At 40.5% G+C, this 13,174-nt stretch overlaps 1 protein-coding gene across 1 annotated transcript in view; it reads left to right on the top strand.

The window, feature by feature from the left end:
* The window catches only part of SYT16 (synaptotagmin 16), a 90,862-nt gene extending 85,191 nt beyond the window's left edge, over positions 1-5,671 (top strand). The window contains exon 8 of the mRNA XM_037031376.1: positions 5,215-5,671. Coding sequence (XP_036887271.1) covers positions 5,215-5,528 — 314 coding nt within the window. The 3' untranslated portion in view covers positions 5,529-5,671. The remainder of the gene's footprint in view (positions 1-5,214) is intronic.
* Positions 5,672-13,174: the final 7,503 nt, after the last annotated feature.

Genomic DNA, 13,174 nt, shown 5'->3' with positions numbered 1-13,174 from the left:
CCCCTATTGTTGCCATGAAAGGCAGGATGAGGCAGCATGGGGGACTCCTTGCTTGGTGTCAGTGGCTCAATATAGCCATGACTGAAGGTAATGCTTATCTCCTCTCAGGTTGCATTATTCACAACTTAGCCCCATGGCCCAGTCAACTCAAATCTGGCAGGAGGCCTCCATCCTTAACTTGATATTGGACCTGAATCTCTAACCATTATTCATCTGAGGTTTACTGGGCCTTTGTTGTTCAGAGCCTCTTAAAATTCATCTCTTACTATTTGGAGGTCTAGAAGAAATCAGTTTTTCCAACCAGAAAAGGGTCTGAATTCCTGTATTCTCTCTTCTCCTTTCCTTTTTCCTTTCACAATGGTCAGGTCTCCAGGGAGACCTTTCACCTCCCTGCACCTCCCAAATGAAGCCAGTTGAACTGAATACTCACGTCTGACGTTTTGTTTTTCAATCTGTTTCCTGAGAGCAACAAATTCATTAGTCATATGCTCTTCATTCCAAGTTATAGCAGATGGCAGCTTTTAGCATCACATAATATGGACTATGGATCTCCACTGCTCTAGCCTCTGATGTTAGTTTCTTCATAACCTGGCACACAACTGGTAGGCCAGTGCCCATTCTTTAAAAAAATTTTTTTCATGGTAACGTTCCAGCTCAGATGACCAATTACTACTACATCAGTCAGATTTTGTCAGGGAAATGGAAAATACTCTAGGTATTTGGAGTCAGACGTCGTTTATGATAGGGTTTAAGCATGGGGGGCAGGAGAGGAAGCGTCAGAAAGGCTCTCTGCATGCGATGCAGAAGCCCAGGTATCACAGGAGAGATGCCAGCATGGTCTGGGCTGTGAGCACCTGGAAGGGGTGGTGTTCATGAGGATGCTTGGACACCATGGGCAATCCCAGGCTCTGCAATCTTTAAACATGCCTGCACACATGCCTGCAACTTGTCTGGACAGTTACTCCCCTTTCCTTCGGCTTTCCAGTCTCATAAAAGTAGCTCTCGGTAGTGGAACCTAACTGGAGTCTTATAGGCAAGAGATTTAGGCAAATGTGATTTTAAGGCGTTACAGCCCTTTGGTACAGGAGAGAGCTCAGAAGGGTAGAAATGGTGTTTGTTACATAGCAACAACTGGTAGGTGATACAGACGGGAACTTGTTCAACTTCAATAGTGGGCATTTTAAGAAAATATACACTAATTATCATTCTTAATCCTGAAATCCCTTCAAGTCAGGACAAAATAAGGCTCCTGCTAGCATCACGTCTCAACACTGTGTAAGAGACTGAAGGCAATGCAAGAGAATAAGGGAAAATCAATGAAAACTTGAGGGGCAGAATCAAAACTGTCATTACTTGTAGAAAATTCGATTCTCTACATAAAAATACAGAATAACCTATAAATTTCAACTAAGAAATTTGTTTGTTTACAAAATCAGTTGTTTTCTAATATATTAGGAACAATTAGAACATAGAATTTTAAAACATCACTATTTACAACAGCAATAAAATATCTAAGATATATGTACATATATATAAACTAAAGGATAACAATAAAAGATGAGTATAAAAATTGTGGAAAAGTTATAAAACTTTTAAAAAGAAACAACAGGAAACTAAATATGTAGGTATACCTTGTTCATGGTATGTGAATATCAAAGAATATTCCTTATCTTTCCCAATGTAATCCATATATCCACTACAATTCCAATTGAAATCCTGACAGTGTTTTTTGGTATGTTTTGCCCTTTTAAAAAAATAAAATAAAACTTGATAAGCTGTATCTAAAATTCATATGCAAGAGCTAGTTAAACTAAACAAAAGCTTAAACTAACTTAGGTTTTTAAGAGGATAACAGAGGGATTCTTCCTAGACAGATTATAAAGTGGCAATAATAAGTATTTTGAGGCTTACAAAAAGGCACCCAAACTTAGAAACTTGACATCTAACAGACATTGTTTTACAAATCAGCCAGGAGATCATGGACTATTTAATGAATAATGCTTCCCATCTGGCAAAATAATTGGACCCCTGCTTCACACCACACACAAAGATTAATTTCAGGTGTCCTAAAATTTAAATGTGGTAAGGCAGACAGAGAAAGACAAATACTGTATGATCTCACTGATATGTGGTATCTTAAAAAAAAGATAGCTACAGAGAACAGATTGGGGGTCTCCCGAGGGGGAGATGTGGGGAGTGAAATGCGTGAAGGAGATCAAGTGGTATAAACTTTCAGTTGTAAGCTAAATAATTCCTGGCGACGTAACGTACAGCATGGTGACTGTGGTTAACAATACTGTATTGTATGTTTGAAAGCTGCTGAGAGAGTAGATCTTAGAAGTTCTCATGACAAGAAAAACAACTTGTAACTAGTGTGGTCAGGGATGATAACCAACCTTATGGTGGCAATGACTTCGCAATATGACCAAAGGTCCCCCTTGAGCTAGAACGATCAGCAGCATTTTCATCTTTCAGTCAGGTGTCCTCAGACTGGATTGTTGATAAAAGTATTATTTTCCCTTTTGGTCACTTACAGTGCAGTGTCAGTGGTGGGGGTTTTGTAGTAAAGTTTGGCCTTTCTTGTAATCAGAAAACAATCTTGTGACAAGAGAAAGCTTGGAGTTGCTCTCTGGGAAGTGATCAGGGCTTCTTCGCAAGATTGAGTCAGTTCCCACTGCAGCAGAATTCCCAGAGTGGTTTGGTGACTGAATTAACTTTTCCTTCAGGAATCACTCAGCCCTTTACAGCTGCAGAAACACAAACTCACTCCCCCGTTGTTGGTTTCCTGAGCGCTCCTCCACAGAGCAGTTTGGAGAGTGGAGAGCTCTGCCTCTGAGACACAGGAGTGTGTTCCCACCTGAAGTGTAATTTCACACCTTGTGTTTCTCAGCAGATAAGTGCATAAAATAACACATCAAACCAGAATAGAAAAAGATCAACATAGAAAGAAAACTGCAGGTTGTAATTTGTTTCCTATCGTACAACGCTCCTGTGGAGAACAGTAAATTACAGAGGCCTGGGTGTTTGCACTTTTTAAAAGTTTGACTGGTTTTAGGTGAAAAAGTGAGCAATAAACATAATCAGCTTTTAGCCTGAATAGGTGTACAGAAGAATAGAATTTGAGAAACACCTTAGCATTTAGGATTTAAAAAAATGGTAAAACTTGTGGTTAAGAAAAAAGTCAAGAAATACATTATTTTTAGTAAAAATATAATTGTCTTAGAAAATGATGTTCTTTGTAATGATTTTTTCAGAAATTTCGGCAAAAGTGGTAGATAATACCAGTGACTTGGATATTTTCTTTCCTCTCTATAAATGACTAAACATATGATGCTAGTTGCCATTTTACAGCATTCTAGTGCAACGATGATAAAACATATAGCTGTATTTTGCAGGTTTGAAAAATCTTGCGACCAAAAGAAAAAAGGAAGTTGAGCCTCCTGGCCAGTCATGAGCATTTATTACAAAACATTTCATACTTATTGGATGCCCACTACATGTTAGATCCTGGGTCAGGGCATTGCGGCGCAACGGTAGACAAGGCAGTTCCTCTTTCACTCCTGGGATGCCAATAGTCTTGCAGACGAGCACACAGGCAATGAAACACCGTACTCGGTAATAAGTGCTGAGATAAGTTAAAACTCCATTTTTAAAAACATTTCAACTTTTCTCAATTCCAGTCTATAGGCAATATTATTTTGAACCACTTTCAGGTGTAAACATAGTGGTTAGACAATCACATATTTCGTGAAGTGCCCCCCGCCCAATATTTCCAGTACCCACCTGTCACCACACATAGTTATTGCAATATTATTGACTACATTTCCTATGCTGTACTTTATATCCCTGTGCCTATTTTGTGACTGCCAATCCATACCTCTCAATTCCTTCACTTGTTTTCACCTACTCCTCTAACCTTCCTCTTCTCTGGCAACCACCAGCCTGTTCTCTGTGTCTGTGAATCTGTAAAACTTGATTTTGATAAAGCCCACAGGAGGGATATCTGAACTAGGTTGGTGGGGAGGGAGAATAGTCAGCAAAAATGCCTGGATAAAGTAACGTCCAAATCAAACTGAGAATAGATGTCATGTGGAGGTGGTATCATTTGGGATATCAGGGCCCGGATAGCTAGTGCAGAAGTGAACAGGTAAGAGAGCAGGTGGGGGTGGGGGGATAAAGGTAGTTCCAAATAGTTGGATTACAACGGGAAAGGCAACAATGGAGAAGAACAGGGCCTAAATAAGTAGTCTCTACCAAGAAATTTAGTTTTATCCTGGGACTAGTGGGAAGTATTGAAGGTTTAGTTTTTGCTAATTAGCGAGAGTAACATGAGCAGATATGCGTTTTACACATACCACTCTAACCAGTGACTGGTGTTTGGTGAGCAAACGTGCAGTGATGCGGTTGAGATTTGAGCTTATGGTAGACACTGAGAGTTCAATGGCGTAGGGGATGGGAAAAAAGTGGGCCAATTTGCAAACTACTTAGGAGGTAGAACCAGTGATACTTGGTGGTTCATTGGCTGGACCAGGGTGAGGTCAGTCTTGTCAGAAATGTAGTCCTGGTTTCTGATTTGGATTATGAGGGTGTGATGCTACCATTCACAGAGATGGGGCCCCTGGGGCAGCAAGTTGTTGAGGGTTGGGAAAATGATGTGTGAGATGTGTGTGCAATGTCCGTGGAGAGAAGTGTGGTATTTGGTTGGGTCTTGAATTTGAGAGAGAAGTCTAGTCCAGAGGTACAGATCTGGTTGGCACTGAGTAGATGACATGGTCCAAAGAAAGTACATACAGGGAGAAAAGAAAAGACTCTAACTCAGGCATAAAACAGTATTTTGGCTATGGAAAGAAAACCATGTAGAGCAAAATGTATATATTTATCTCGTTACATAAACAAAATGCAAATAAAAAAACTGTGCACATCCACAAACACCACTGCATGTATGTCTAGGCATGTATACACCCTGCACGCGTAGAGCTTCTAATAAACATCAGCAAGGTGCCCAATAGTGGGCTGCATGGCACATTAGACATTCAAGGTAATAGTCCCTTTTCTTAATCATTCATGTAAGATGTTAGTTCTACAGCAGGTGCCAGGCCTAAGAATGCCCATCAGTATGTTAAAAGAAAAATTTGCTACCTGTGTAAATATTGCAACTAGACTGGCAGAGCAGGAAGCACTGATGTTTTCTCATTTCTACTGTTTTTTTCTTAGATACATATGGAAAACTCTTTCTCCTCAATTCTGTGGGTCAAGAGATGTCCCGCTGCAAGACATCTATTCGACGTGGTCAGCCCAATCCAGTCTATAAGGAGACCTTTGTTTTCCAGGTGGCCCTCTTTCAGCTCTCTGATGTCACGTTGATGATTTCCATTTATAACAGGCGTACTATGAAGCGCAAAGAGATGATTGGTTGGATTGCCCTGGGCCAAAACAGTAGTGGAGAGGAGGAACAAGACCACTGGGAGGAAATGAAGGAGACCAGAGGCCAGCAGGTCTGCAGGTGGCATAGCTTGCTTGAATCCTAGGTCTATCAACACATGTCTGTATGCTGCATCCATTCTGGTGGCTCTAGGTGTTGACTACCAACACCAGCTGATTGTATGCTAGCAGTCTTTTCAAAGACAGGCTTTCAAATAGGGGTTCAATTCCACTAACTCCCAGGACATTCTCTGTGTGTAGGGGGTGGGGGGATGGGGATCTTTGGGTTTCTCAAAGGTTTGATTTGAATTTAAGTATTGTAATTTTTAAAAATTCTACATATACAGTCAACTATGTGGAAAATGTTACCATAGTTGTAAGCAGTGATGATGCGTTAATTTGTGTTAATAGGTTATTGAGTTGTGGTTCAGGCTCTGAATGAAGCTTCTCCTACTCCCTTTTCTGTTTGCTTGAAGAGTAACCTGAGATCACAAGGGAGCTGATAAATGTTACTATTTGCAACCACGTATGTGTATGATTCAGAATTTTATTACTATGGTGCAAAAAAATCCAAAATACAGAAATGAATCAAACACTGAGGCTCAAAGCGGAATGTAACTGTTACCCATCGTCCCTGATTTCACATTTTTCTCTTCATCAAAAGACCCTCCTCATTTATTTACCTAACAAATAAATGTTATATAAACTTGCACTTACAAAACAAATTTATATTAATTAAATGCCTCTTTTTATCTCACTTGTATATTGTGGTTTTCCTATGAGGTTTGGTTAGATAAATCATTTTGAAGCTAAAAAATAGTTACAAAAAACCTACTGTTGAATGACAACTTGTCTCCTTTGAATATATAGGATTTCAAACTTGTAACTTCCAAGATTTCTATGCTCTTTGTCTCACCGAATAAGCTCTTACAGAATGAGAAGAAAACCAAAAAACCTATTTAAGTCATGGATTTATTGATTTTTCTGAATCTAGTGTTTTCCTTTTAGATCATACTTTTTTATATGCAACTATATACTCAAACATCTATTTTGAATGTATATTACATGTATGCCTGCATGTAAACCATACATTTTTATGCAATATTTTCAATCACTAGAGCATAGTAAGTTGTAAACAATGGGTCTTTAATAATGTTGACACAATTGACTCTTAGAAATGAACATGTTACAATACCTGTGAGTGGAGAAATATTTCCAGCTTGTATGGAATGACCCTAAGTTTTTCTTGGAGATTTTGATGTGCCTGGAATTGTCTTTTTTTTTTTTTCATGGCACTTGCAGCAACACATATTAGTTACTGCCTGTATCTGGGTCTGTGCCGTTTGGGACGGTGACGTTGTGCGGTTGTGAGCATGAAATTTTACTTCCGACTGGTTTCTACATGTTCGTGCCGTGCATGTTTCCTTAGTTTTTCTTAGGTCTGAGCCCTTCATTTTGATTCCTTTAAGTGGGCAGTAATAAGACCAGAAGGGATGTGTGTACTTGAAACGCTGTGCCCACGTGCAGCGCTTCTGAGCAGTTGCTCAGTCACTTATTTTTAGCTTTTATGTTTCATTGTTGACTTTCTGCTGTCTATGAGGAGAGTGATAGCTAGTGATGGATGTATACAGTTAAAAACACAGCACTCCCTCTCAGCTCTCCATTTTGACAGATTGCAAATGCAGTCTGTAACACTTGAAGAACATATTTATTCCTTACAGCCGGCAACGGTTATCTTGACAACACGAGAGTCGGGCACAGAATAACCCTACCAGGGTTTCCAATACCAACTTTTGGGATGAAGCGCTTTCACATGGGGTAATCAGAATAAAGCAAAATAAGTGATCTCAACTTATTTTCAGGTCTTGGGAGTTTCAAGTATGATGCTGCTCAGTGAACAGGGAATAAGTAATAAAACCATGCCCCTCAGGGTTTTTGCCCCATCCTCCCTTGGAAGACCTCGAAGTAGTTTTCCAGTGTCATATCCATTAACTGCTGAGTGGTCTTTGCCGCGCGGCTGTGTCAGTAACTGGAACTGAGTGCGATTGATTAAGTGGTGGCACAAAGACCTGGCTCCTCACATCCCTCACTCTCTCTATGCGCATGTGTGTAAAGGGAAGTGGAGCAGCCTTGTTATGCCTTCCTTTATGCAGTCACATAAAAGCAGCATTCACTTTAAAATTTACATTTGAAAAAATCTGCATATATTGTACAGACAGTCCCAGATTTCTTCCCCTCTCATATCTCCCCGCCTCATGTGTCACTGCATCTCTTATCTCTCGGGGCCCAATAACCCCCTCTGACTTCCTTCTCTGCTGCCTTGACCCACCCATTTTTAAGGTTTTCTGCTGGTTTGGTAAAGATATCTTTGTGCATTTGATCTGGTTTGGAAAAGATATCTTTGTGCATAAAGATATCCATTGCTTCCCAATAGTCTGTTTATCACATATAGTTATAGAAGTGTCAGTATTTTAAGGGAAGGGATGGATGCCTGAAAGGCATTTTTTTATTTTTATAATTTTACAATATTGGTGCTACTCACCATGTGGGGTGTATGTACATCTTGAATATACAGCAACAACCACCCTAAAGCTGAGGTCTAAATATAAAATGCTAATGACAAGATACATTCAAATATGAGGCTGAATTTTTTTACATTGATTTGAATTTCTTGTTTAGTAAGATCTTTCAATTTTGAGCACTTAAACTCTCTTATTTTCTTGGCAGTCTAGACATGATGCATTGAACATGTTTTTCCACTTGAGCTTTTACATGTGCATTTGCTTTTCAAAAGATTTATGAAAGATAATTAGTTGGTTCTGAAGTTTAAAAAAAGCTGCTTTTATGTGTTTTCTGTAGCTCATAATTAATATCTCATAGGGACATTTGAAATTGAGGAAGCAGCAGTATTTGTTGCATGAGTAGTGCTCTCCATGATTTTTCCTGAAGAGGTGCTTTTAAAATAAGATTACTGAGGGATATTGATGCACTGGGTTTATGGAAATTGGCTTTCTAGTGTACCTGCTTGCAGGGCATTGGTTTGTAGTGAACTGTGAAGCGCTGGTGTTACCCATTATGGAGGTGGTGCTTTTGCTCCCAGCCACCCTTGCGACTACTGCTGGGTTTGTAAATGGGCCATTCACCCGGCAGCTGAGCACCTGCTCTCTCTCCTCCCTCCTTCACTGGCTCCCAGAGTGATGCGCAGTCGTCTGGGACCCTGTTTTGGCTGTTGTTGCATAACCGTGAGGGGAGGTCTCGCCTTCCTAACAAAAGTACTTGTCATGCTGTTAGCTGTGTTATACTCAGCATTTTACCTGCACAAAGTTTGAGAAAGAATCCTCACCATAATTGTAAGGGGAAAAGGGAGTGTAGTAGTGCACTGGCATTTGTTCCCTCTGCTCCTCCTTCAAGGACAATAACTGACCTCCAATGTCAAGATCCTCCACAGTGCTAGGTGCTACAGGCAGGCTCCCACCAATTTGACAAATTGTTGATACTTTGGCCAGGAACTGTGCTTTACATCTGGGTTGTACTAGGTGGTCTTATCTGAAAATCAAAAACTCTCCTCTTTTCAAATAAAGCCTTATTGAAGTTGAAATTACTATCAGTTTACACGAAAATGCTTCTTTGATATAGCCGATGAATTGATTAAATTGATGGTTCACGGTGGACATCGAATTGTGAGTTGCCCCCCACCTGGCTATCCTTTGGCAGCAGAGGACTTAGAACACTCCGATCAGATATCTGAGTAGGAAAGGGTTATTTGCAGATGACCTAAACCCAAATGAGTAAGGTATTCTTCAACGGCAGGGAGATGACTACAGGACTCATCTGGCCTCATCTCCTCTCACCTTTGAGGAAAAGTGGCCAAAGAACATACATTTCATTCTATTTGATCCACAACAAAAGCAACTCATAGGTAATCCTGAAGTGGAAAAGTATTTTTGCCTTAAAAAATTGTTCTTTTGCCCTGGCCAGTGTGGCTCAGTTAGTATAGAGTGTTTTCCTGCAAAGCGAAAGGTTGTCAGTTTGATTCCTGGTCAGGGCGCAAGTGTAGGTGGCGGTATGTCCGAGAGGCAACCGATCAATGTTTCTCTCTTGCATCAATGTTTCTCTCTCTTTCTCCCTCCATTTCCTTCTCTCTAAAAAATATCATTCTTTTATTCCAAAGAAAAAAGCTATGCAAGCTACAAGAAACAAATAATCATAGTAGGTATATGAAAAAATTAAAGAATAAATAAATAAGCTGGAAAACTTCAGCATCTACCAGCATATATTCCAGAAGAGTAAACTAACAACCCAAAAGATATTTTAGGCCAACTGGTTATCATTTTTTTATGTCTGGTGGAATTCTGGAAAATACTTACAGAGGAAGGAAATGAGGCTGGTCTAACACAGCTCAGAGACGTCAACACGGGCTGTGGTTAGCCCAGGGTTGGAGAGAACTCTGCTAACAGCTGTGCAGCCTTAAGAAAACCACTTATCCAGCTTGTGTCTCCGTTTCTTTAGGTGGAAAATGGAAATAATATCTACCTCATGAAGTTTTTTTAAAGACATTAAAGAAATAACAGCACAGAGTGCGGCATATTATAAGCATTCCGTATTCCCCCCTCACAATTATGCTTAAAGAGAAAAAGGTATTTAAGATTTGTTTCTATTTCTAGTGAAACTAATGGTAGCATTAGAGGAAGACTGGTCTGAATTTGTGAAACCAGGAAGTCTTATTGGGGCAACCTGGCAGGAGATACGCTTGTATGAGGAGGATATAGAGTCTTAATAAATCCCCTAAGAGGTATAATAACCAAATTTTTGTCCCTGCCCACCTTTGGTTTGGAGGAGACACAAAACCTTTGTGCGTGAGTGCACATCTTGGCAAATCACACCCAAGGCCTCTCCTCGTCTCCAGCTCTTTTCTGCTATTTGTACCTGGACAGAGCACCTTGTCACCATCAAAAAGAGTTGGCAAAGAGGGCAACTTGAGTCCATATTTCAATTCTGACCTGAAAAACTAAGATAATGTAAATGTTGTGGCCCTATACTGACACTCTTTTTAAAACATACACTTTTGGGGGGCCAGTATTATACATAAATACTATATCCTTATAGGCAAGAATTTTAAGTGGTCTAATAATGCAACTATCAAAACATATCAAACTGGTTGGACTGGGAAATGCTGTTTAAGGTCAATTATTTATCACCGTTTCCCTTAAGAGATCTCAATGAAATGAGCTTCATCAGAGTTGATAGTGACTTATTTTTGGAAAGTTTTAAGAGTGAGTTGTTGATAAAATGGAAAGCGTGATCCGTTGTTCTCGTGTTCAAACCTGAAGTAAAGAGGCGAGTTTTCTGAGAATTTAGGACAAGCTTTGTGGACAGTTGATTCGAAGAAGTGTTCTCTAGCTGACCTCCTCAAGGTCAGTATAACCAGGTGCCATGCACCAGTCATCTACTACTTGTGTTCTTAAACTAAGCGGGATTCTGGGAGGGGGAAGTATAAGACTGTATTCCCAATATTGCCAAATTGTCATTATGCTGACTCAAGTTCTGAGCTTCCCAATTCAGGAGAAAAATGACAAAATTGGAGAAGACCCCTCAGTTTAGGTGGTCTAGTCAGGAATAATTCAGCATGTAGGGAAGTTAGAGGGGTTGGTGGGAGTTGAGGGAGCTGTGGAATGACTGCTAGTAACAGTTATTCAAGATGTAAGGAGTTCTTACCAGGAGGACAGTGCCCTCCTTTTCTTGACCGTGTGGGTAGAGCCAGAGAAAGCTTCCGCCTACATCGAGGCCGAGAGAGTTTAAGATAGAAGGGGATTTTGTGAAGGTTGTTTCGAATGAACTAAAAATGCATTCACTGGGTTTTCTTGTGTCTAACACCATGCTTCTGGGGACAGCACAGGACTTAACATCTTTTGGGGGCTGTGACAACATATGGAAGCATTAGTCATCGTAATAACACCAGCAGTGCTCACCAACACATTAGTCTAATTACGCTGCATAAGAAGTAGACTTCCTTGTTACGAGTTATTGGAAAGAGGCAAATATATATCTACTGAATTTATTGAAGAAAATGTCTAGGAAGCCTGGGACTTGAAGCCGCATTGGAAGGGGAATCACCGAGGGAGATCACAGAATCGCCATCTTTGGAAGTCTTTTAAAATGGAAACAGAGGTCCGAGCTGTGGCTTCTGTCTACAGGAGAATGAGACGGTATTCAGGAAGAGAGCCTTATAAAGTTCCTTCTAAGTCTAAGAGTTTGTATTCCACCCCCAAACAGAATCAACAATGACAACAGTAGGCCTGCCCTCTTCCCCTTGGGACACTTTTCCACACTGATTTTTCTCTGTATCATGCAAGATTTTCTCTGGCGAGTTGCTGCCCAGGCTTTGGTTAGGCAGCTGGGAACGTCTGCAGGCTCCAAGTGAGTTCCTGCTCTTAGGGGCTTTGGCCGTTTGTGTCACCCTTGGGTCACAAAGCGATAACCTAGGCACACAGACAAGAATCAGCTCTACTTGTGGCCACAGTGGAACCTGGGAGACAGCTTGAGGCTTCACAGAACAAACGCTGAGATGGTCATGGAGGCCCGAGGCCTCCTTAGAATAAACCCACCCCCGGGGAGTTGCTGCCGGCCTTTGGTCACTCACGAACGCCTCTTTGAGGCGTCTTCATTCTCCATGGCAGTTTTTACTTCATGTCAATGTTACCAGTCCCACTTTGAGGATGTGAGGAGGCTGCCTTCCCATCACTATCACCATATCTGTACATTAGTTTTGTTTACTTCATTGAAATGTCTACTTGCTGTTTTCTTTGTTATGTTAGTTTACATAAAACATATTCATTCAGAGGACGTTTGTTAAGTATATGATGCCCCAACGCTGGGCTAAGGGCTGTAGAATAGCAGATGTGTAAAACGCTTTGAGTCTAACACTCATTTTTGTTTCTAAATATTTCTTTTTTTAAATGTAATTATTTTTCAGTTTTTACTGATTTTATTTTTTAAATCGAACTTACTAGGGTGACATTGGTTCACTAAACCGCACAGGTTTAAAGTGTACAGCTCTGAAATATGAAATAATGAAATATCGTCTGCACACTGCATTGTGCACCGACCTCCCCAAGCACAGTCTCTTTCGGTACCCAACCCCCACCATGTCCTACCTCCACCTGTGCCCTCCTTTCCCTCTGCTTATCTTGCATGGTTTGCCCTTCTTCTCCCCACCCCTCACTGACAGGGCAAGGATTTAAGAAAAGTGGAAGTTACTACTCTGCCTCTAAGAATTATTCCTTGTCAGTCTATATTTTCCTTCAAAATAAAGGGATATCCTTTGCATCTAAAGAAAGCAGTGTAATATTCCATTCCAGTAATTCAATGAGTTATGGCAGAAAATAGAAGTTAGATGTCTAGTGTTGTTGTTTTTTATTTTTGTAATTGAATATTAAATCGTCCTGGAATGCTAGGTCTGTACAAACAAATGGAACATGGTTCCTATAAGCTCTGGGTTTCCATACTTGGAAGGTATTGCTACCTTTTGCTTTTGGTTTTTGAAACAGGAAAACTAGAAACAGTAGCTGTCAGATGAAGGGGTGATGGTGTGAACAAAGAATGCTGCATTCTTCTCCGTGTCTTTTGATTAAATTGCCTTAGATGTTATACACTGGACACATCTGGGGCATCCCTACGACATGGGTAGATGTCGGTATTGGGAGTGTCCCTACCTGCTAAGGGACACTTAGTGGTCCCTTAGTGGTCCCCAACT

The sequence above is a fragment of the Sturnira hondurensis genome, unplaced genomic scaffold (assembly GCF_014824575.4).
Source record: "Sturnira hondurensis isolate 20B ecotype Veracruz unplaced genomic scaffold, ASM1482457v3 Scaffold0021143, whole genome shotgun sequence".
NCBI classification, from domain to species: Eukaryota; Metazoa; Chordata; class Mammalia; order Chiroptera; family Phyllostomidae; genus Sturnira; species Sturnira hondurensis.
Note: the sequence above shows the minus strand (reverse complement) of the source record. Positions and strands in the feature narration are given on the sequence as shown.